The sequence below is a fragment of the Alligator sinensis genome, unplaced genomic scaffold (genome assembly GCF_000455745.1).
Source record: "Alligator sinensis unplaced genomic scaffold, ASM45574v1 scaffold393_1, whole genome shotgun sequence".
NCBI lineage: Eukaryota > Metazoa > Chordata > Crocodylia > Alligatoridae > Alligator > Alligator sinensis.
The window spans coordinates 308043-333624 of record NW_005842292.1 but is presented as its reverse complement, the minus strand read 5'-3'; the positions used below and the strand labels follow the sequence as shown (position 1 = coordinate 333624).

At 45.5% G+C, this 25582-nt stretch overlaps 1 protein-coding gene across 2 annotated transcripts in view; it reads right to left on the bottom strand.

Moving 5' to 3' along the window:
* Window positions 1-25582, bottom strand: part of MSRA (methionine sulfoxide reductase A) — a 472177-nt gene that overhangs the window by 160008 nt on the left and 286587 nt on the right. For both annotated transcript variants that reach the window (XM_006028148.3, XM_025209513.1), the window contains one exon: window positions 10561-10665. In XM_006028148.3, the coding sequence (XP_006028210.1) occupies window positions 10561-10665 (105 nt within the window). The remainder of the gene's footprint in view (window positions 1-10560; window positions 10666-25582) is intronic.

The following is a 25582-nucleotide window of genomic DNA, read 5'->3' as shown; positions in this document are numbered from 1 at the left end:
GGGGGTGTGGGGGGGGGGGGGGGGGGGACATAATTTGGGCATGCTGCGATAAGGCATCTCAAGTTGTTAAGGAAATGAAGCTGAATTCTTAAAGTCAGGCAGTCACTTAGCAGTGGCTGCCAGCAAAGAACATGTTTGGTACTTGCTAGGAAGTCCAGAAAACAAAGACCTCATGGAGCTGCGGTCTCACCCCTCCACCAAGGCTGGTCAGTCATGATTCAGTGGCAACACATCACTGGGCTTTCACTGGCAGAAGAGTCAGAAAGCATGGAGATAACAGGGAAATGTGTGTGTGCAGTGAAATCCATCCACTTATCCTCTTGGTATTCTGCTCCTGCCTTGTTTTTCAGCAAGAAGAGAGCATAAGTGTATGAGTATAAATTTCAGAATGGACTCGCATCTTATTTGGCCTAATTCATAGTTTCATAGTTTCATAGTAGCTAGGGTTGGAAGGGACCTGAGGAGATCATCTAGTCCGACCCCCTGCCATGGCAGGAAAGAGTACTGGGGTCAAACGACCCCGGCCAGATGTTTGTCCAGCCTTTTTTTAAAGACCCCCAGGGTAGGAGCCAGCACCGCTTCTTTTGGAAGTTGGTTCCAGGTCCTAGCCACCCTGACAGTGAAGTAGCGCCTCCTGATGTCTAGTCTGAATCTACCCTCTGCCAGCTTGTGTCCATTGTTTCTTGTCACTCCTGGGAGTGCTCAGGGGAACAAGGACTCCCCCAGTGCCTGCTGGTCCCCCCTGACTAGTTTGTAACAGGCCACTAGATCCCCCTCAGCCTTCTCTTGTGGAGGCTGAACAGGTTCAGGTCCCGTCGCCTCTCCTCGTAGGGCCTGACCTGCTGTCCCCTGACCATGTGGGTGGCCTCCTCTGGACCCTCTCCCTGCTGTCCACATCCCTCCTGAAGTGCGGCGCCCAGACCTGGACGCAGTACTCCAGCTGCGGCCTGACCAGTGTCGCGTAGAGGGGGAGGATCACCTCCTTGGACCTGCTCAAGATGCATCTGTGGATGCACGATAGGGTGCGGTTGGCCTTCCTGACCACATTCCCACTTTGTCAGCCCATGTTCATTGTGGCATCAATAATGACTCCAAGATCCTTTTCTGCCCCTGCACTGATGAGAAGGGAGTTCCCCAGCCTGTAGGTGTGCCGCTGGTTCTTCCTCCCCAGGTGCAGCACCTTGCACTTGTCAGTGTTGAACCCCATCCTGTTCTCATCCGCCCACCCCTGGAACCTGTCTAGATCTGCTTGCAGCCTGTTCTTTCCTACTAGCATACCCACTTCACCACACATCTTAGTGTCATCTGCGAACTTGAACAGGGTGCTTTCTACCCCCTCACACAAGTCGCTGATGAAGATGTTGAACAGTGCGGGCCTGAGGACCGAGCCCTGGGGGACCCCACTGCCCACATCCCTCCAGGTTGAATAAGACCCGTCCACCACCGCCCTCTGGGTGCAGCCCTCCAGCCAGTTAGTGACCCATCTGACCGTGTAGGCATCAACACCACTGTCTCCTAGTTTCTTAGTGAGAGTGGGGTGAGAGACCATGTCGAAGGCCTTCCTGAAGCCCAGAAAGACTATATCCACTGCGACACCTGTATCCAAGGACTTGGTGACCTGGTCGTAGAAGGCCACCAGGTTGGTTTGACAAGACCTGCCCCTAATGAACCCGTGTTGGTTGCCCCTGAGCATCACCTCCCCTGCCGGCCCTTTCTCGACATGTGCCAGGATAATTCTTTCAAAAAGCTTCCCCAGGACCGAGGTAAGACTCACGGGCCTATAGTTTCCTGGGTCCTCCTTCCTCCCTTTTTTGAAGATGGGGACCACATTGGCCCTTTTCCAGTCCTCCGGCACATCGCCTGAGCGCCATGATTGAATTGTGCTTCCTTATTGTACAATGACCTCACGCAGTCTTATTTTGCTTTTCCCAGGAGTATTTTGGCACCCAGAAGTATTTATACAGACTCCAAGGACCCTTCTAGAGATAACTTTGTAGAAGGACTGTTTCAGTTATCCCCAAACCATCCCAAAGTCTTGGTTATTATCATGTTTTCTCAACAGAACAGCCCAGCTGTTATCCTCCATTTTATATCTGTATTGTTGATAATTCTTCCCCACCCAAACTAATACATGTTGGACTTGATTGTGTCTCATCATATTGATTTCAGCACTTTTCTCTAATTTATCAACGCTGCGCTATACTTTATTGCGATCCTCCGAAAGCCTCCCAGCTTTGCACTTATCACGGAGTTAATTGGCACACTCTTTACTGCACCCTCCAAGGCATTAATGGAAACATTGAAGAGTATTGGACCAAGAATGGACCCCTGAAGGGTCTGAAATGGTATTTGGACTAACATGTGATTGTGTCTGGTGACAATAGCTTTTGCATTTCTCGTGTTTTTGTTGCACCTTTTAATAATGCTGAAGCATCAGAATCTCATACCATTTGAAATAGGTGCCATCTCCTTTAATCAGGAGACTCACAAACCCATATAAAGCACGGAGGAAATCAACAAACAGAAATGTAAAAAAATATATCAGAAGTGGTTACATTTTACATAGCTTAAAGATTACTTTCTTCTGTTCTTTAATTCCTAAATGAAGTTGCAGGCCTGTAGCAGAATATATAATGCTGATTTAGGGTTGCTTTAGCATTTTATATGTGTACAGCTGTTCTTCCACTGGTATAAGTAGACACATCTGCTCATTAGCAATACAATGTAATTTCTAGTGTCTAATTCTAATTATTTGCAGATGATAGAGTCCTTATGCAATGTCTAAAAAAAGTACAGTCCTTCAAAAACTGGTGAGAAATAAATATACCCTCCACCCTGCAACTAAACTGAGCCAGCACAATGAAAACTAGATATTAATTTAGAGAATTAATATATTGGCATTGGGGCTAGATGCCAACTGTTTGGATGGTCACAGATGAAACGGTTTGTAGAGCTCTTCTTTATCGTGGATACACAAGTCAAAGGGGATAATAGGATCTTGCAAAACGTGTTTTCATAGACTCTTCAAGAAGTGGGACTGGAAGGGACCTCCAGAGGTCACATTTAATCCAACCCCCTTCCTGGGATAGGTTCATCCCTATCCAAACCATCCTATACAAATCCAGAGTTAGCAAAACTACAGTCAATCCTGACACAACACAAAAAACATAACGCCTCAACCTGCCACAGGTAAAGCAGGGGGAGCACAGTGCTCAATGTCCTGCTGCTGCAAATGTTGTTAAAATATGCTTGATAGGGCCAAGGAAGAGAGCCATACCTCCCGTTACTGAGGAAGGCAAAAACCCCCACTATCCATACCGTTTTCTCTAATGCAAACTGCACGCATCCACTGCAAAAACACCAGGACTGCTAACATGTCTAAAGCATAAGATCTTCCTGACAAGGAAAAAGAGAAAAGAAATGCATTTGTTTGTAGTCAAGAGTTCTCTGAAATGAGCTTCTACGTATTCATACATGTGGGATCAAGTCACCCACTAAGTTTCACTGCACTTGAAATGCAGCCAAGCCGCTGCTCACTTCCTCTCACCGTTTCAGAAATCCCTAACCTGGGAGTCCAAAGACGTGGATAATGTGGGTGGGGAGTGTGACTGTGCAGGGGTTCATCTTGAAGAGCTCTAATTACAGGTAAGGAGCCTGCATTTTGTCTTCAAGCAGCCTCTCTGCCTATTCCTGCTTGCAGGAATTAGCAAGCAGTAGAGCCCGAGGAAGGCCGGCTGAAGACTTCTAGGGAAGGACAGACAGCATAGCTGCCAAGACAAGCATCTGCTCTGGATGCCATTGAAGAGTGAGCAGAGGTGAGTGATTGCTTATTTGCCCAACATAAATCTCAGGAAGGGAAAGGTGGTTTGTTTTAGTTGCTGGCTAAAATGTCATTAAGCTGTAGTCACCTAATGCTGTATGATGACACTGCCTTAGTCTGGGACAATACCTCTGACTAATACAGGAGGCTAAACCCCAGCCAGGCCACGATTATTATGAAACGTAGGGTGACGTTACACGTTACACTTACACCACACGTAGGGCACTTAAAATGCGAGCATCCGCACATGAAAACTAGCTACTAGGGGTATGCAAAATGGACCATATTCGATTCGGGTTCAGATTCGGCCCAAATCGGGGGACAGTGATTTGATTCATTGATTCGGATCACTGTCCCAATTTGATTTGGCCAAATCCAAATCTGAAGTTTCAATGCTGATTCAGAGAACGAGCAATTCAGCCATAGACACAGCTTTAAATGTTTTTTCTACATACCTCAAGGTACCAGCGTGGTTCGTGAATGCTGCCACAGTGGGGCGGATGGAGCAGCCCACAGGAGTGCGGGGGGGGGAAGGGGAGGGGGCAGGGGCCCGTGTACTCAGCAGCCGACCCAGAAGTTTGACCAGAAGTACTTCTCGGTCCACTGCCAAGCACGCGGGGGACCCCCTCCCCTGTGCACCCACAGACCCAGGAGGTACCAGTTGCTGATCTGGGGGTTGGGGGGGTCCCCTGCGCACTCCCCAGTGGACCCGGAAGTGAACCAAAAATGCTTCTGGTCCACTTCTGGGTCCACCGCCGAGCGCGCTGGGGACCCCCCCCCCGACCCCCCCCCCCCCCCCCCACGGGATGCTTCATCCGCCCCAGCATGTCAGCATTCATGAGCCACCTGCTACCTTGAGGTATGTAGAAAAGACATTTAAAGCTGTGTCTATGTCCGAATCATCGAATCTCTCTAAGTCTCTCTGAATCGACTCAGAGGGTTCTGATTCAATTCGGAGAGATTAAAGGGTCTCCTGACTTAGAGACTGAGCCGCCGAATCAGGCCAAATCTCCACCGAATCGAATCAGCGGCCAAAGCTTCGCACAGCCCTACTAGCTAGTCATGCTAAATGCCTTCTGAACTTCTTGAGTTACAACATTTCAGGTAAGGGTTTACCCATATCATATTAAGGTAACTTCAGTCTGCTCCGTGAACATAAAATGAGCAATCGGCAGACCTCCAGTATCCCAGGATGCACTGCTTCCAGTGTGTGTGGTATCTGAGTAAACGTGGTAGGACAAAGAACAATCTGATATAGAAACCAACACACTCCCCGAGGATAAGATGACACTCCCTTAATTCCTGCTAAAGGGGATACCCCTAAGGTGAGAGAAATTCGTCTATTCTGTGGTAGCATTTACAGTGCGTCGAGTATTGCAACAGAAAATTGAGTTTCTTTCTTGAAGCAATCCCAGCAAAGCAACTACTCCACACAGTGCTAAAGACACAGAGAGCAACTCTGTCACAGACGTGGTTATTCTGATGAGAGGAAAGTTTGGTCAGTGTATCAGAGCCTGGAACAGAGATGACAACCAAAAGTCTTTTGCCAGAAGTACGTTTAATGTGCTGTGAAAGCTCACTGAGCATTTTAAACTAGCAGTCAAAGAGGACATTATCCAATTTACAAGATTAGAAGCTGCTCAGATGGGAAACTCCATGTAGGCATATATTAGGTTTGGCTGGTCGAAGACTCCTGCTTTTCAATGGGACTTTTTAGACTTCTGCAAACAGTTATAATCAGGGATCCCAGCAATCCAGAGTTAAAGTGTACATCTTAGTAGGGACTCTGAATGTACCAGAAACTTTTAACATAGGACTTAATGGGTATTAATATTACACTCATGATACTGCATGACAGAGTTGCCAGTCTCTAACCATGGCTATTCAAAGCAATTCAGGACTAACTGGACCGCCACCCGAGGGCTCGTACAGCAAAAGAAATGGAGGCAAATCATAGAGGAATTCTTACACTTGATGCAGTCTTAACAAACTGGCTTATTTTTGGATCAGAACTAGACAAGGATATTATACCTGCTGAAGGGGGAAAAAAATTGTAATCAATATCTATTCCACTTGTGGGGAAAGGTTAATACATGATGGAGCCCTACTGAATTAAAACTCTGCTCACGAAGTCTGTCGCTGCATCATCTTATCGATATTGGATCTGGAACAAGAGATTTTCTTGATCCAACTGGTTAGAGCAACTGCTGACTTTGAGAGTCTATGTAATGCTTTTCCTTAAGGCTGTCCATCAGAATTTAGACAAATTTGCATTTCCTGATGGAGGAAAAAGGTCATTTGTGTCACAGAAATAGCTCTCACCTCCAGGACCTTTATGCGAAACCATGTCTCCCAGCAAAACTACGAATCAGAGAGTGAACAGAGATCCAATGAAGAATCCCCTCCACCTTCTCAAAATATAGGAAGGTGATACAGAGTCTCTGGGGAGATTGCTCCTGTCTTACAAAATAATGCAGCTAAAGAGCATTGAGTCATTGTGGCTCAGATACTTCTAGTTTCAAGAAAAGTTAGTAAAGCCTTGCAAAAGTCCTAGATGTAACCTGTTATTAAAATTACCAGCTAACTGCCCTGGTAAAGAAACTTGTTCACTGCAAGTAAAGGCCCAGGCCCCGACACCCAAACTTTCAGGGGGAACAGCCATAACAGCCAGACACTTAATGCCACAGAAAGCTTTATTGATAGAGCTCTTCCTTGACTCCTATCAGAGGTAGGCAATGACAGATATACACGGGAGACATAGAAATGATTCTCTGAAGAACGTCAGATATTGCTGGCAGCTGTGCTTTGATAAGAGCCTGGTGCAGCAGGAAGAATTCATCAGGAACCGTTCAGGAAATAACTACGAGCGCTGTCTCTGCAATGCAGAGCTGTGCAGTGGCCCATGTGGGGTTAATACAGCTGGACAGTTATGGAAAGTGGCTAACCCTTATTTGCACTGTGGCCAAGACACACACCTCATGCACAATTAAGTACTAGTGATGGATGCATCAACCCCTAAATGTTGTTCCTTCCAAAACAGGAGGAATCTATGCTAGGTTTACTGAAATGCTTATAGATAGAACATCAGAAGGGGAAATATGCTCCACCAGACAAGTAAGGCATTGTGCGTGTATGTCTGAATATGACCTGACAAGAGACACAATGCTGAACTGCAAGATCCATTATCCTAGGTCAGATCAGAAGCTTGCAAAGCACTTCCCTTTTCCAATGTTGCACAGCCTTCCATATGGCTTCTCTTTTTCCCTGCCACTCAGCCAAGAAAGAATCAGTAATGGAACCATAGTGGCAGACGCCGCTGACCTGGGCATTTCCAGGCCTTCAGAGTTGCAAAACTACTAGCCAACAGCTTTGCAATAGTCAAAGGCCTGAAAATATAATGCTGGCCAGGTCCCTGGCAATCGCATTAGGAAGTCCTTCTGGTCCAGCTGCCAAATCAAGTTCCAAGATGCCAGCATGGCTGACAGATCCAAATGCAGGCTTGGTTTTGGCCATGGATCCAGGTCTGTATTAGTCAACCACAGTTTTGTACTCAACTGCTTTATATCTAAGATCCTTTTCTCCTTTGGTCGTTTCAGATTCTCGCCTTGATGCAGACCGAGATCCTTTGAACGTCAAATTCAATGAACAGAGAGCAAGTTTAGACACCTTGTCGTCTCCCTAGGTCAGTATAACGGACATGGAGACCGCATCACATTCATGCTGAATTTAGAGAGGACCAGATGTAGTCAACCAGAGCTCTTCAAGATGAACCAGGTCAGATATAACTTTCCTTTTCCAGGCAGATGTTCTTCCAAGTCAAGGGTTAGCAACTTACAGCCTACAAGCCAAATCCATCCCATGAAGCCACTGGATCCAGCCTGAAGAGCTGTGGCGGGGCTTGGTGATGTTCTGGCAGCGGGCAGGCTTTGCCCATGCCTCTACTAGAGCCTGGCAGTGGGGACTAGCACTGGGACCAAACAGCTAGTAGCTGCACCCAAGTTGTGGCCACTTTTTCCTGCCCCAGCCCCAGCACAGCTCCTCCTGTTTGGACCAGGCACAGGCACAGGCATGAGCAAAGCCCCCCACCTCTGCAATGTCCCCAAGCCCACCACCACTGCTGAAGCCCCCTGGCCTGCACTGGACCAGAGCCAGATTATTCTAGCCCATGGCTCAGAGAGGTTGCCAGCCACTGTTCAAAGTCATCACTGGACTTAGTACCACCTTTATCAATGAAATATGAGGAGCAGACTCTGGCAGCTGGGTCCACATGGGCCATGAACAAGACAGGCATCTCTTTTTGTCTTCTCTCTTTTTATGTTAAAAAAACCCCAAACCTGGCCAATTAACTGAGAAACTAAACTAAACAAAAAGTGGCTCTGAGGGACAGGAGGCAAATGAAAAACCAATGAATAAAGTTTGGAAGCAGGAACCACAATCCAGAACTCCTCTTCTGGGGAGGGTGCTTTCTCCCTTTCATTCAATCAATGGACCAGCTTCAAGAGGAGGAGGATCTCAGCCAAACCTGACTAACAGGCTGGTGGTTAGGTCACTCTGAGCTGTAGCAGATAGAGATATAGGTAGAAACCCACTGAGCTTCGGAAGGGAAGGGCATCTAACCCAACTCTCCCATATCCTAGACAAATACTCTAGCCATAAAGCTACTTATGAAAGGAGGAGGAGGAGGAAAAACTTTATAGGGAAATCAGTGCTCTCTCTCAGGCAAATGTAGTTAGATGTTGCATAGATGTTTTGTTGCTCAGGGCACGAATGCCTTTAAAACATCTACATAGTCTGGAGGAAATAGTATTATGACCAGATGCATCTTAGCACACGTTAGATCTAATTGCTGCCCCTTGAAATGGTCCTGAAGAAGAACAGACGCCCAGAGGCACACTCACGCTCCACTGAAAGCACAGGACACCTACATGCGAAGCAGAATGCCTCCCTGCCCCTGGTTCATTAGCCTGGAAAAAACAGAGACTACATTTGGAAATGCCTTAGTGACACAGTAGAAGTTAGTCCTGAGTACTCTGAGCATGTTGAAGACAATGCAAGCAAACTCTTCTCCGCATGACCCTGAAGCAGGGCTGGACACAGGCATGGGCAAACTGGGCGGCCACCCTGGGCCTGGACAGAAAGGAGGCCTGAAAATGGTAAATTTTTAATTATTATTATCATTTGTCTCTGGCGAAGGGGGGCCCGGTACTAAAAGTTCGCCTGGGGCTGCCAGGAGGCTAGGTGTGGTGCTGCCCCGAAGGAAGGGAATGAACAAATTAACAGGTCCCAGAAGGGATTGCTACCTGCCCTTCCATGCACTCTCCCTTCCTGCAAGCACGAAACATGGAACGTGCCCTAGCAGCTGGATTAAAGCACATCTTTTAAAACGACACCTAATTTTGTTTTAAAGCTACTGAGCAACGGTGTGTCCATCACCTCCGACGGAAAGCGGTTCCAAGGTTTAATTACCCTCACAGCTGGGAAACAGCAGTCTCATTTCAAGGTTGAATTTACCTAACTTCAGCCATCGGATCTTGTTGTGCCTTTGTCAGCAAGATTGAAAGGCCCCCTCTATTCAATTATTTTTCAATGCATATGTTCCTGTACCGAGTGATGAGGCCACCTCTCACTTCGCTTCAGTCAACTGAATAAGTCGAGTTCCTTAAGCCTGACACTGGAAGGCTTGTTTTTTTCCGGGTCATTAATGTGGCTGTCCTTTGGACACGGTCTAGTCATGCCAGAGCCTTCCTGAAGTATGAACACCAGACCTGGACATGCCATATTAGAAGTAATCATGCTAATACTATGCACGGGGCAAGATCAAGTTCCTGCTTCTAATTGATACTCCCCTTTTTAAGCAGCCAAGGGTTGCGTTGGATCCTTTTGGCACAACACTGCACGGTGAGGTCATGCTGACGTGGCTATCCACAGTGACCCCACAACCCTTCCCTAAACCACTGCCTTTGAAGCAAAAATCTCTCTTCGTAGCTGTATAATCTGCATTTTTGGTTCCCAGGTGTATTCTCTTGAATAATAATAGTGACCCGTTTGGAAAAAAAATGGAAATGCACTACTGTGCATAATATTTCTAGGCATCATATCCGAGCTGATGTTTATTGAAACGGCATGCACGCGTAAAATGTTTTCTCAGTGCAGTTGCTCATTTATGTTTGCACAGATGTGCATAATGTCATCGTGCAGCCACTTCCAGGGAGGATAAATTAAACCAAAATGCTTGAATAAGGCAAGCAGCTAATACGCTGCCACTGCTGGTGCCTCTGAGCCTCGTGCCTTGCCTCGTTTTGCTCGTTTTCTCTAATCGTAAAAGATACCCACAGTAATTTTCAAAAGATGAAGAATGCAAAACTCGGGGAGGATAGAGGTTCTGCGCTTGAATAAAATGGCCAACTTTGAAGCTGCAGAGAAATATGCTTTAATTTAGGAGACAAAGGCGAGCATTAAGGAAAAACTGTCATAATCAAAGGTGAAAGGATTTTCTATTGTCTAGTGTCTCTCTCTGTGGGAATTTTCCCAGCACAGACAGCTGTAAAGGGGGAGGGGTATTGTGAGCTGCTGTATCCTCATTCTCTCGCTCCCTCTCTTTCTCTGTCAATAAATGTCTGCAATCATATTCTTGAGCTCCTGTGTGATTTCAAGGTTCATCTCTTCCATGCAGCTCAAACACTAATTATCCCAGCTGTAATTAGTAAGATAATTAAATACTGGCTCACTCATCACTCTACCTTGTGTCGGGTCATGCTTCTCCCAGAAGACCTTGAGCAGTTTCTCAAAGCTGATGCTTTCTGGCTGATACACCACTCGAACAACTTCCGCGTGGCCAGTTTTACCTTAAAAGACAATACAAAGCCTGATATTAGCGGTAAGCATGAACTACAGCGTATTTGTCACTTGATAGCGAGACGGGAAGCACAATGTCTTTGTTTTTCAAAAGACAAAGTAGGGAAGGTAGTTGTGTTTTCCCTTCACGCTCCTGTTAGTCCGAGCCTTCTCTAAAGTTATTCACAAGGAGACAACTGTCAGGTTGGATAAGGCCCAGAATGAGCTAAACTAGCTGGGAAAAGAAGAAAAAAACCAGGATAAGTAAGAATGACCTTATTATTGCCATTTACCAACTTTTGGAAAAATGTAAATCGCAGTTAAGTATTTCTTTCAAACTAATATTATGCGACACGGTGTTGTGAACGCAGGGGATTGGACTCGACAACCCAGAGGCCCCTTTCAGTCCTGTGTTCCCAAGAAATGAACATATTTGTACAATATAATGCATAGACTAGCATGTATTACCCAGCCCACTGAACACACAATGGGTTTCGGTGAGAGGATCTGAGTGCGTGACAGCTTTCTGATAGCAGATGAAACTCAGGGAGGGAACCACAAGGCAATGCATTATTCCTATTTTTGGTTACTTTATGAACCCTAACCTTCATTCCTTACACACCCCACCTCCCGGTGCTTGCAGGAAGAGACCTGGCTTCACCAAATGCAGAAGATCAGGCCGCTTGATTTCCTTTTATTGTAGCTGCTTAATATTTATCTGACCATAATGCCCAGAGGCCTCAGTTCAGATCAGCACATATTATGCTAGGCACTGTCTTGGTGTGTATAAAAAGTTCATAAATGAAAACAATATATTTCTTTTGCCATTAGAAGGTTTCTGTAAGTGCAAAAATTGCAGATTCTAGTCTCCGTTACATTTGCGTTTTCAATAAAAGGAAATAATAACCAAAAGAAAACAGGGTAACCAATCTTACATTGGGGGGAGATCCTGAGCATGCCATCTGAACACACTGAGATAGATTGGGATGTCATTTACATTAGGATTAATCCAGATTAACTCAATTGACTTCTGTAGAATTAATCTGGGTTTCTGGCTGTGTAGCAAACAGCTGAATCCGGCCTGTTGGTGGGTTCTGAATCAGCTGCTTCCAAACGAGGGGCCACCGAGCCTGAGAGTCATTAGGGAGAGCTCAGTGAAGACATTGGCACGACGCAAAGGAAAGTGAAAAAAGTAAATGGGATGCCAGGATATATTAAGGAGATAGAGAATATCAAAGAAAATGTACGCGAGCATTATATCCAGCAATGGTGCCTCTTAATCTCAAATCTCAAATACTGCAATCAATTGTGTTTGCTTTATCTCCGAGCTGAAATAGAGAAGAGAAATGGAAATGAGGAGATGCAAAGTGAAGCAGAGAGGAGGTGGGTTTAGTTACAAGAAGAGATTTAAAAGATTAGGATTAAATTTAGTCTGGAATGTAGAGAAGTAAAAGGGGATACGACAGAGGTTCAGTACATGCAACCATGAAAATTATAATGAAATCATGTGGGGTTCTATTCACTCTGCCTCACAACGCAACAAAGAGATACTCACCGAGATTAAAAAGCAACAAATACAAGGAAATTATTTTGTACATAGCATATAACTAAACCGTGCCATTCTTTCTCGCAGGATATTGCCCTGGCAAATACAGCTCCCAATTCTGCTCTCACACACACAACTTCTGTTGAATTCAATGGGAGCCAATGTGTCCAAGGGGAGAATTTGACCCCAGATTAACATAGAAAGATTACATGAATAAAAATATAATGTTGCAGTTAAATTGACCTAGTTATGAATTACAAGGACCTTGTCCTTTAGGCTGTAAACTGACAGCCAGCTGGAATCTGGATTATTCCATAGTTGGCCAGGTACGGTATATGGGGAGAAAGGTGTTTATTCCCCATCCTCCAAAGCATAGGTGCAGGGTTATGCTGCTGGTTCAGCTAGAGCAGGGGTGGGCAAAATGTGGCCCGTGGACCGGATGCGGCCCGCCAGGCCATTCTATCCAGCCCACGGGGCCCCTAAAAAATTTAGAAAATTAATATTTATCTGCCCCTGGCTGCCTGTCATTGCGGCCTTGGATGGCTTGCCAAAACTCAGTAAGCGGCCCTCCACCCAAAATAACTGCCCACCCCTGAGCTAGAATAGAGATAAAAAGGTTGCAATATGACAATTCCTATGCAGCGAGTGCATCTACACATGCACTTTACTGTGGAGTAGACTACCTCTGCAGTAACATCCGTGGTAAAACATCACTATCTACACGTACAGTGGTATTAGGACAGAGCAAACTAATTAACTCCGTTGTGGGAGACACGAGTGCTATCCTATGGTGGAGTTATTTACTCCGCTGCAACGCACATGTAGACACTGGTGAGGATGGCTGGGGCACACCGAAGCACCGCCCCAGCTCAACATGCTGTGGTCCTGGGCAAATATGTAAATGCTGTGCCCAGGAGCAATAAACTCCGGGACAAAATGCTCTGGAGTTTATTCAGGCACGTTCATTCCACAGGTAGATGTGCCCAGTATGACTAACAACCAAAACTAAGGGAGGGGCTGCCAACACCTTCAGCATACAGTTCAGGCTGCCAGGCTCTGCAATGGGCTCCCAAGGGAGGTGGTGCTCTCTCCTACCTTGGGGGTCTTCAAGAGGAGGCTGGACAGATATTTGGCTGGGTGATATGATCCCAGCAGCCGTTCCTGCCCGGGGCAGGGGGTCGGACCTGATGATCTCTTTAGGTCCCTTCTGACCTGAAGTACTATGATACTATGATGCATACAGTTCTCTCCATCCCTAACCCAGTGCAAACTCCAGGAAAGTTTTTTATCTCACTCGCTGGAGAAAACAAGCGATCTAAGACGACCACCTTTAGATCAGAAGAGAATCTCTCAAAGAGCTTCAAAACAACAAAGGTGCCACCTTACCTCACAACTGGAGCTGCAATTACGTCCTGTCAACACTTTCCTGACTGATCTGGGAATTCAAAGAATCAGCTTTCTTTTCCTCTGAAGAGGAAAAGCAATCACTGCATGCTTTGAGAGCTCCAGCCTGCCCTCAAGAAACCCACCATTATGTGTGTGGCTACGGGACAGCATAGGTTGTTGGAATTTAAACATATTTAAAATCAATGCATACTTCAAATCAATATTCTTCCTTGGAGGAGGAACAAGGTGGCACTATCTACCGTTCCTATCAGAGCCTCCATTAATTTTCCTTGAAGGATTTACATATCCCAGTGGATTTTTCTTCCAAAACAGGGTCTGGATATTAATGCACAGTATCACTAACTACCATTCTCCATTGTGACCATGAACCTGACAGGTCCTGAGCGCTCTTGTTTCTCACTGACTTGACTGCGGCAGTCACCTTGTTGCGCATAAGCAGAAAGATGAGTTAGAGGAATCATAGGAATCATAGGAAAGCAGGGCTGGGAGGGACCTCGCAAAGTTATCTCGTCCAACCCCCTGCTCAATGCAGGATCATCCCTGATCCAAGACCATCCAAGCCAAGTGTCTGTCTACCTGCTTTTGAACGTTTTCAAGGATGAAGAACCTATAACTTCTCCAGGCAGCCCACTCCGATGCCCGACCACTCACAAAGTCAGAAAGTTCTTCCTAATCTCCCACCTACACGTCCCCTCCTGCAACTTGACACCATTCTTCCTAGTCCTGTCCCCTACGGCCACAAAGAAAAGCTCCTCTCCATCCCTCTAGAGTCACCCTCCAGGTCTTTGAAGACTGCTGTCAAATCCTCGTCCTCTGCCTTCTCTTCTCCAGACTAAATAACCCTAGTTCTTTCAGTCTTTCCTCATGTCATGCTTTCCAGGTCCCTAATCATGTTTGTTGCTCTGCCCTGGACTCTTTCCAATCTGTCCACAGCTTTCTTGAAATGTGGGGCCCAAAACTGGACACACTGCTCCAAGTGTGGCCTCACCAATACCGAATCGAACAGAAGAATATTTTCCTTTGATTTGCAAGTGACACTCCTGTTAATACAACCCGGGAGGCTGTTCGCTTTTTTGGCAACAAGGGCACACTGCTGGCTCATATTCAGCTTATGGTCCACCGAAAACCCCAGGTCCTTCTCGGCACTATCGTCACCAAGCCAGCCATTCCCCGGTCTGTATCTGTGCATGCAATTACTCCATCCCAAGTGCAGGGCTTTACACTGGTCCTGGTTGATTGTGGACCATTTTCTCCAGTCTATCCAGATCATTCTGGATCCTGGGCCTGCCCTCCACAGCGTCTGAGACTCCACCGCACTTAGTGTCATCCGCAAATTTGCTAAGTGTGCACTTGATCCCATGATGCATTTTCTGTCAGCTGCCCTGGAACGAGTCCATCCAGCAGACATATTACAGGAATAAGGGAATGGAAACGGGGTTTCTGAGTGACCGGGGACTGGAAAAGGAGTCTCCCCACTGGCAAATTTTAGCCGAGTAGAGAAGATCAAGAAAAGCTCGGAGGCTGCTCTGAGCCCTGCAAGGAACCCACAAGCAGCGACTTCAGGCTACAAAACACGGTCAGCCTTTCCCAGAAAACAGACGGGCATTAAACACCGCTAAAAATTATTTGAAACCCACAACGATAGGCTGCACTTTTTCACTGCTATCCCCTGTTCCTCTTAGCGTCTTCTCTCTGAATTGCTCATAAAAGGACCATTTGTGCTCAGTGTCCCAGTGTCCTCAGTTCACCTATCTCCCTTGATTAGCTGATGTACAGCAATCATCCTGCAGTGTAATGCCCATTCAAGACCTGAGCTTCATTTTAATTTCCAAGTTTTAACAAGTGTGAATATTTTTTATGAGCCTCCCCCAAAAAAGCTCTGACGTTTGAGTCAGTTCTTTTAAATAATGTATTGAATCACTCAATATAATTGAATTTTGCTGTTAAATGGACAAATAGAAGCCCTTTATTTAAAGGAGCCATTATCTGATTCTGCGACTTTCCCCGTTATAGTGCTCAACTCGCCTTCAGCTTGGAAATGAGCTTAGCCATAGGAGAACCTTGCCGTAGATTATAAGACTTTATTACACTGTTGTTAAGAGGGCTGTTTGCCAACAACTGCTTGTCTGTTTATCCTCTATCCGTTTCCCACTTAGAAAACATAGCCACTCTCAGAGGATTAGCTGCAGCAGGCGCTTTCAATAGGGATTCAAACTCTGGCACACAAAAAGGCTCGAGTAAAGAGACATCTCTTTGACACCACCGTGCTGCTTTTCAATGCCTTCTTTTATATTGCTCTTTAGATCCTCACCTGCTTAACTCTCTCCCAGGTGAGGGGCCTAACCATGAGCTCAGAGTCATGCTCCTTCTCTAACATGCTGTCTGGTCCAATGAATATGTAACTGTGCAGGACTGAACCGCTTCTGATGGAGGGAGTGGGAACCTAGCTGCCCTGGACCACCCCAGTGCCTAATGCTTAAGGCACTTTCTTTGCACATATGGACTGATATCCTCTTAGGCAGAGGAGGGGATTGGTGGTCTTCTCCAGCCGGGGTGAGTACTCTAGTGACCATACTTTCTATGAAAGGGGGCAATGCCTTGTCCTTCCTCATTTTTTTTTTTTAAAGAAAGCGCTCTTACAATCTTTTCTCCTATGCCTGAAGAAGGGTGCTTGTGCCAGAAAGCTTGCAATTAAAGATTTTGTTTGCAAAAATCTAGTTGGTCTCATAAAAGATATCACTTCTACCACGAGTCCTGATTCCTTTTGCCTCCAGACTGGTACGGCCATAGCCTTAGGGTGATATGACCGCGGCACCCATTCCTGCCCGGGGCAGGGGGTCAGACCTGATGATCTGTTTAGGTCCCTTCTGACCCTAAGCACTATGAAACTATGAAAACTGGATACCTTATTCTTACTCTTTTTGTCTCAGACCAACACGGCTACCAAATACATCCCTGAAACATGGAAGATGCCGAATTTTAGCTGGTTTTGGATGATAAAGGTCATTGCTGAACAACAAGGACATTTTTCTACACCTCCCTGCCTGCCATCTGACACCACGAGGGAGGAAATCCTGCTTGATCTGCACAGCAAAGAGCAGCCTCGCAAAGACATTCTCATGGACCCAGAGGGAGAGATTTCTAGCTTCTGCTTCCTCTGTCCAAAAATGAAGTTTATTTCCTACATCTGGGGACTTTTTACCATCTTGAGCTTTCCCTGAGCCTGATGAAGGGTGTGTGAGCCTGACAGCTTGCAGAAAAAGATAATTTTTTTGCAATTTCTCCATTGACCTAATAAAAGGTATCATTTCTGAACCAAGAGTTCTAGCTTTTCGCATTTCTTTATTTTTCCTCAGTCTTTGACCAAATAAGTTCAGGGCTGTGAGACCTGTAAGAAGAGAAACACTTGTTTTCCAGGGAGAAGCAGGTCTTAATACATCTCTGCAGCACTTCCAAAATGCCTCATGCAGCTCTCTGCTTAGTGGGTGGCCTGTGTTGAATCCCATTCCTGGACATCTTCCCACATATTGTGTGAGTGGGCTAGGAGAGCAACTCATGTCTGCGTGTTGCGTTCCAGAGGCCAGGCACCTAAATCCTTATGGCAGAGCCGATGTGGAAAACTCCTGAGTTGAAGAATGCAGGGGTTTAGGTTGTAGCCGTGTCTCCCTCTCTCTTTATGTCCTAAGTGATATTTTCCTACCTCCTGGCCCCCCTGCCAAGGTCAAAGATAGGGACTTGCTGCAGGGGGATTTTGTGGCTGGTTTTCCCATGTGTTCAGTTCAGAAAAGTCAGTGTTCAATCCCCACTATTACCAGCCACAGCAATGCGTCTACCTTTGTGGGTCTACAATACAAAGCACAGAGCAATGTCCATGGTTTACTGGGTTTTTATACAAATCAAGTAGAAACAGTGGCTGCTTCAATTTGGCTAAGTGCCTTGCCGTACGACATCAATGCCATGTGGCAGACCTTCAGCTGGCAAAGACTGTCATAGTGCCACTGGCTTTGATGGGGCAGTGACAATTTGCACAACCTAAGGCTCTGCCCTGGTAGGAAAAGTGTCAGAAGAATTCTCTGTACATCTCTTGCATGTCCGTTTTCCTGTCTCCTACACAGATTTGTACACACATTCGTTATCAGGAACACGATTCCTAATTTCTTCCTAAAAATACGAGGTAAAGAACCCAGGCTGGGTATCTATGATTTGGCATCTAGTTAGCTAATCTTTAACTATATTCAGTAATTAGGGTGAAAATTATGGCATTATTCATCATTTTAAGGCCAAAAGGGACTGTTATGATAATTTCACTTGATCTCCTGCAATACACAGGCCAGAGAATTTCACTGGGCAATTCCTGTGTGAACTTCATGATTTCTGCTTCCTATATCCTTTAGAAAGACATCTGTTCTTTCTTTAAAACATGGAAGTGATAGAAGACCCACCACTTCCCAAGGTGAATTATTCCAGTGGCTAGTAACCCTTACTATTAAACATTTCCATCTTACTTCTAACCTGTGTTCATGTTTTCCAACTATTTAAGTTGGTCTAATAAAAGATATCAGATTCACCCAAAGAACCTTGTCTGCCGATGTCCTTAGACCAACACGGCTACAACCTACACCCCTTTGTCTAGCTTTAACATTTAACATTTTGTCTCTCTTGGAGACAATGCCTTGTCTTCTAAACTAAAAGAGTCCTCTGCTATCAGAAATGATCTTCCCATGTAGATACGTATAGATCATGAAAAAGTCACCTCTTAACCTCTCTGGGATGAAATAATGAGATTGATCTTCCAAAACCTCTTGCTGCAAGCAGATTTTCCAGTCCTTGAATCGTTCTTGTAACATTTTTCTGATGTCACATCCCCTTTTAAAATGTGGACATCAGAAGTGAACCAAATATATAGTTATGGTCTCACTAATGCCAGAAGCAATGGCCACAACACCTGCCTACCTCTACCTGACTTTATCTTGCTTATGCGGCCATGTATTCTGTTAAGTGTTACCCATTGCATTGCGCTAGGAGCTCACGTTCAGTTGATTATCCTCTGTAAACCTTCTGAGTAACTGTTCTGTAAAATAGAGTCCTACACTGCAAGTGTGACCTGTGACCTGCCATGGGGCTGTAGTAAAAACAATGCAGCAGAAAAATATAGTGTCCAGCACAGCCATTAATCTGGGGGCCACATTGCAAGTTACACTTAGGATGTGTTAACTGCTCTTAAAATGCAAGTGTCTGAGCATTCAAGCAGAAAAGCACATGCTAAGTGCAATCGTATTGTAGGCAAGCTTCTTTGGGTAGATGTGATATCTTTTCTTAAACCAGCTGAGTCATTGGAAAAAAGTTCTTTGCAAGCTTTTGAAAACTTGCAAAGAACTTTTTTATTCAGTTGGTCTAATAAAAGATACCACCCAAAGAAGCTTACCTGCCTAGTGCCTATTATGTCCTTAAACCAACACGGCTACAACCAAAAACTCTGCATTATAGTGTTGCAAAGTTATGACTTCTCACAGGAAGAGCATCTCCAGATCATACTACATAATGTGTTCAACTGTCAAACCGCTCCACAGTGATAATACAAGGTCCAGACTCCAGTGTGGTGAGAGGGCTGGGACCAACGATCAGCCGCTTGCCGGCCCTGTCCTGGTACCAGGTTGGAACCATTTCAGGACTGCCAGAGGTAGAGACCCAGCTTGCCCTGGCTTCCCATGGGCAGGCACTCCCAGGCTTGGCACACAGTGAGACTATGCGGCTCGGGGCATGGGGGTTGCACATCTTCGCGGGCAGACACCAGCTCTTGTGCCTGGTGACAGGGTCAGTGTCCCGGGGGATGATGGCAGGGGGCACACCTGGGTTCAGCCCCATCCAGACTGGGATGAGAGGATGGTAAGCAATACCAAGTGACTACTCCGAACACAGAAAGATGGCACAGTAACACTCACTATGATCTCAGATAAAACACGGCCCAGGAAAAAGCCCTGCAGAATGATGCTTGATTTAATGCACACAGAAGCTGAATCTAGCGCTTTATTCATGTGCCCAAAGACATATCTTGCAAGAGCTGTAATGTGTGTATTACTGAAGAACTTGCGGTGGGGGGAATCTGATATCATTGTTATAGCAAGTTCGATTGTTGTGAGCTGTGATTTGTTGTTGGCCGGGAGTAGACTGAGGGATCTTGACCACTCAGCAGGATGACCCCAGTGACTATAGCCTTCTTAGACCGACAGATCCCACAGGAGACTACAATGAAGGATGGGACTATAACCTATGCTAGTGATGCTCAAACTTCTGGCCTGCAGGCTGGATGAATGGTGCTAGGCCAGTCCGCATGCCAGATATGGCGTGCAGGGTGGGTCCACAGGTGTGATCCAATGTGTTGGCCTGGCTACACATGCCAGCCCAACACCACATACAGCCCAATTTCATGAGGTGGATCACCACCTCAACCCTGCATGCCAGATCTTGTAATGCAGCCACCTGACCCCATTCACCAGATCCTGCTGTGTGCCAGCCTGACCTTGCGTGCTGGATCCTGCCATGCGCTGGTCTGACCTCGTGCACCAGATCTGACAGGATACTGATGCTATTTAGCACTCAGGCCCATGTCATCCAGCCCATGGTGCTCCTCACAGGTCTGGAGATTTGGCAGCACAGGAGATGCAATTAATGCTGCCACCACTTCCCTGCCACAATATTTTTGGACCCGTGGACCTGATGACATGATTTTGCAGCCTGGATCTGGCCTGCGGGCCAGAGGTTGTGCAGCATTGATCTATGCAAGTTAACATGGTTTTATCTAATTAAGCAACATGCAGCACTTATTAATTCAGCTATGCAGAACTTGATTTAATTATTTGAGGCTATAATTTTGGACCTGTAGTGAAACTTAGGACTGAATCCTATCTGACTTTATGTGTACAGGATGATCCTGCCTCAGGCACGGGACCGGACTAGGTGACCTCTGGAGGTCCCTTCCAATCTTAACTCAATGTGATTCTATGATTCCTTTTCTTTTGTTCACCTGGCTATGAGACAGCTTTTATGCTTCTCTAGGGGTTATCCTTGTGATGAGCTGAGAGCCGATATATCATCCACTCTCCACCATCATTGATGAGGTGACCTTTACCTATTTGCAACTCCATATCATCTTTGCAGCGCTACGTCACAGTCTGTCTGGTACTCCTTTCTGAGCACTATGGTTTGCACTGATCCCTACACAAAACTGCCTCTAAAAAGCCACAATTTAATCCTTCATATACGTGCATCAAATGTGCTTTTATGGGACAAAGCCCTCACTTTAGGTGATCATTGTTTTGCCCGAGTAACAACTGAAGGATGGGGCCTCATCGCAATCGATTCTACACATATTGCATTTCCCGTCATAGACCGGTGATATTAGGCAGCCTGGGAAACGCAGCTTTTTGTAAATATAAAATAAAACAAGCGTTCATGTAATTTCCAGATGCTCAATTTTGCTTTTCTGACTATAAAACATTCATTACAAAGAGAGTTTGTGAAATGCTCTCATAAGAGTTAAACACAGAAAAATTAATGGGAATCACAGAAACTCATAATTCCGTCGTTTCCTCCATCACAGCTAATGGTAGTCAAGTATGAGTGGCAGAACCTCAGATTGCAAATGTGTCAAGACTTATCAGTGTAAATGGTTTGCAATGTCTGCCTTCTGCAAAAGCAGTGTGCTAAAACAACAATCACATAGATAGTGAATTTAGCTGGAAACACAAGCATATTTCATAACCTTTCAAATGCTGAAAAGCTGAAACGCATCTCCTGGAAAAGCTGTTTAGAAAGCAATAAAAAAGAAAAAGGTCAGGAATGCACAACGGCACGATGAATGTGCTACACCAAATGCAGCTTCTTTTGAAAATATCATTGAATGTCTTGAAGATTTAAACCTGGATTCTGCCAACTCTTTGACTGGGAGTGAAGAAAAAGTATGTAGCTTAAAGTAGCAGAGATCATGATTTTTTTTGATCAAAGTGGGATCCGTCCAACAAAATTTAGAGCCCATGGCTTTGGATTTAATTCTAAATATGTTTTATTCCAGTTTCCTTGATGAAAGCACAAAGGAAATATACCGTTTTTTCTTGAGCTTTCATAAAAGCACCGTGAATTGTTCCTTATAAAGAGAGAAATATAGTTTTGTTTGAAACTGGGATGTGACCATTATATTTTGGTGATGTTTTTAAGGAGAAAAATATTATCCAGAATAATTTGTTATAAAACAGTTTTCCAACTTTTGATGTGTCAGGTATTGCATTCATTTCCCCCATTTTTAAAGGGACACTTCTCAAAGCTGACATGTCACATACATAAATTACATTCATCTTATATTAAAAATAATGCACATCTATAATACAGAGATGACTGTGAGCCTCTACATGAGAGGTTGAAGAGCTATACAATTCTATTTTCTTTTAAGCAGAGCCTATTGAGACACAGGCATTTCTAATGCCTGTGACACTCTTTTGTAACCAGTGGTGAAGTATCATCATTTTATAGAAAAGAAATTCAAATTCCTGAGCAATTTTCTTTTTGAAGTTTGTGATAAAAATTACAGTCCTGATGCTGGAAACACATTATATACATAACTTTATTGCCACAAATAGTTATTCACATGCCTTCAGGATAAGGCTTACATTTTTAAGACACTCTCATTCCTGGATTTTAGCTTGTGCACAGCTTAAAATGATAACTGATATTTTGAGTTAAATGATCAGAAATCACAGGCCCCCAAAAAATGTGCTTTGGTCACTCGCAGTCTGGCTCGTGTGTTTTGACAAACTCCTCACGTCTTTCTCATGAATTGCTTATCTAACATGCTCTTATCAAATACATCTGACAAGAACATGTCCACCAAGAAGTGGAGCAAGACTATTGTGATAACATTGTGAGAAGTCAGAGTGCCCATAACGAACTAGCTTTTATTTCCTCTCCCCAGTCATTTGAAATCAGCTAGGGTTACCAAGGTGAATATTCCTGCTATGTGACTGGCTTTGATAGCAACAGACTTCAATGACTGCTGTTACAATTACTAACTCACTTCATATGTGCCCTTAAAAAGCCAGAGATTAGCAACAACTTTCAATACTGAGTGGGCTCTGTGGCGGGCCAGTAGGCAGTGCTCCTACGCTGAACCACCCACCCTGCTGCATCTGACCAAGAACTAAGCTTTGAGTGCCTCCCTTGGGACACCTATGTCTAGTTGACCCCCTTCCTGGAGCACACCAGCAAGCCTGGGGTAGCCGCTGCCACCACCCTGGGTCTGGTCTTTGTCTGGGCTCTGTGCCCCCCAGGGTACACAGGCCTTGTAGACCTTGAGGGTGCTTAACCCACCATGAGATCTTGGGGTCCTGCCTTTAGCCTGAAGCATAGAAAGTAGTCTCCTTTAATCAGCCGAGCAAAGGAAGCGAAAAGGCTTGCCTAATGCCTCTCAAACATTTACTGCCAGGCTTGCAATGATAGATAGCTTTATTGGTTGAAGAGGGAGGGCATAGGGAAGGAATATAAACCAAAAGGAAGACTGAAAGAAAACAGCAAGGTTGCATAAGGGAGTCATTGGCCCTTTCAGCACATGTCGAGAACACGTAGGTCTGAGTTACTGGCTACAATTCAGATAAGTTACTCACAGCAATGTCCAGAGGCTTCTGAAGGTACACAGCTTCAGCCTGATTCAGTGACCAGAAGATGTTTCTCCCTCTCCCGAGATGGAAGGACCCTATTTATAACCTTTCTGACCTCACCACTTGGACCCAACCAACATCGAGTATTTTCTGAGCATCACTGATGTTGACCAGTGAGTTTAAATAATGTCATCCCTCACCTTGAGGGGGGACCACCGCTTTAGGACCACCCTCCCAGGTCAAAGGTGGGAAGTTTAACAATAGATGTGGCCAGAGAGAGAGGGAATTTCCACCTACCTGGGGATTCCCTAGGCAACCAGGTGGTTGCCTAGCAACCGGGTTGTTAGAGACATGGGCAGAGAGAGAGAGAAGGGGAGAACAGACAACCCCAAAAAGTGAAGGGGCTGGGATAGGTTTCTTTCACAGGCTCCATTACATATGAGACCTTGGTGATGGGCATATGGTTAAGGCTCTGGTCTGAGCTTTAAAAGATCTTAGTTCAGGCTCTATTGCAGATTACCTACATGATCTTGGAGAGTGCGATAAGTTTCTCCATGCTAGAGATTGCTGGCCATAAGTTAGGAATAGTCATATCTTCTTGCGTACATTGTTCCATTCATTTAGATAGTTCAGGATCTGCTCTTTGCAAATGACGCTGAATTCGTCTCTAACTCACCTGATGAATTGCAGATCATGATGAACAAGTTCTCTGATGCACGCGTCAAGTTTGGCATGGCAATCAGTATCAAGAAAACAGTTGTCATGTCTCAGGGCACCAACATTCCCCCCAAAATCTACGTTAATAATGAAGCTCTGGACTGCATAGATCACTTCTGCTATCTTGGCTCAACTCTTACCAGCTCACTTAACCTTGATAGAGAACTCAATACAAGAATCAGCAAAGCCTCTGTCACCTCTGGCAAACTTACCTCATGTGTCTGGAACAAGAAGCTGCTAACCCTAACCACAAAGGTATCCATCTATCACACTTGTGTCCTCAGTACCTTCCTTTATGACTATGGAAGCTGATTCCCATACTCCAAGGAGGAGTGGAGATTGAACAGCTTCTACCTTCACTGTCTCAGAAAAATCCTTGGAGTCACTTGGGACCAAAGGCTCACCAACAAGATCCTTGAGAGGACTGGCCTACAGTCTAGGAAGACTACGCTGAATGTTCGCAGGCTTTGCTGGCTGGGACACGTGGAGCGCATACCTCAAGATCATCTGCCAAAGGCTGTGCTCTGTGGCTATCTCAGGAACCGCCTGCAATGCAAAGGAAGGCCAAAGCTCTGATACAGTGATAAAGTCAATCAAGGTCTCAAGAAATTCAACATTCACGTTGACAACTGGGAGAGCCCTGCTCACAACCGCTCAGTCTGGAGAAGCCAGGTCAAAGCTAGTGCAGTCACTGCAGAGAGCCATCAGAGAGCCCAGGCTGAGGCCCGCAGCTGAGCCAGGAAGCAGAGTGTGCTTCAACCTCCATCTGATGAGTGGTCCTAAAGCCACTGTGGAAAGGCTTGCCACTCACGCATTGGGCTCTTCTCCCACACCACTGCCAAGCACCACTGAGTGACTGACTTCATTGTATTTCCTTTCATCTGCCAAGACACTGGATGGCTATTTAGACTGTAAATTCTTCAGGTTAGGACTGTTTCCTATGATGTGTATCAATGCATAACATGGTAGGTCTTTACTTTTAGCTGGGGCAATGCCGTTACACAAACAATAATTTCAAAATGGATGTACATTGACAAGGCTATGGTTACCACATTAGCTGTACTTTTACTCTATAGCACACAAAAAAGCAGGAGAAAGAATGGGCCGACACCTCTGGAAGAAAAAAATGAGCAGTGTATGCTTATGTCAAAATCCCACAGACCAAACTCTTGGGGTTTCCATTAATTAAAAGGAGACCTGGATTTTTCAGAATACAATGGTAAAATAACTCAGACACTAAGCCTCTGAACTAGATACACTTATAACTAGAGGTGCACCGATACATCTGTCCTCTATCGGATTGGCACTGATATAAGGAAAATTAACAGTATCAGCAGTCAACTTTTTTTTGGCTGATATGGCCAATAATGTGTCCAATAAATGCCGCATGCATGCATGCAGCTGCAGTGCAGCATGCAGGTGGCCAAGAGCGGAGCCTGGCAGCCTGGAGAGCAGCATCTGGCTGATAAGTCTGTTGTGGGGGAAGGGGTGGGAAGAGGCAAGGGGTGTGGGAGGGCAGATCGAGTCCCCTGTGGTGAGGGAGGGAGTGGAACTGGGGCTGGGGCACAGGCTGCCCAGCTGGGACGAGGTGCGGGACAGAGCCATGAGCAG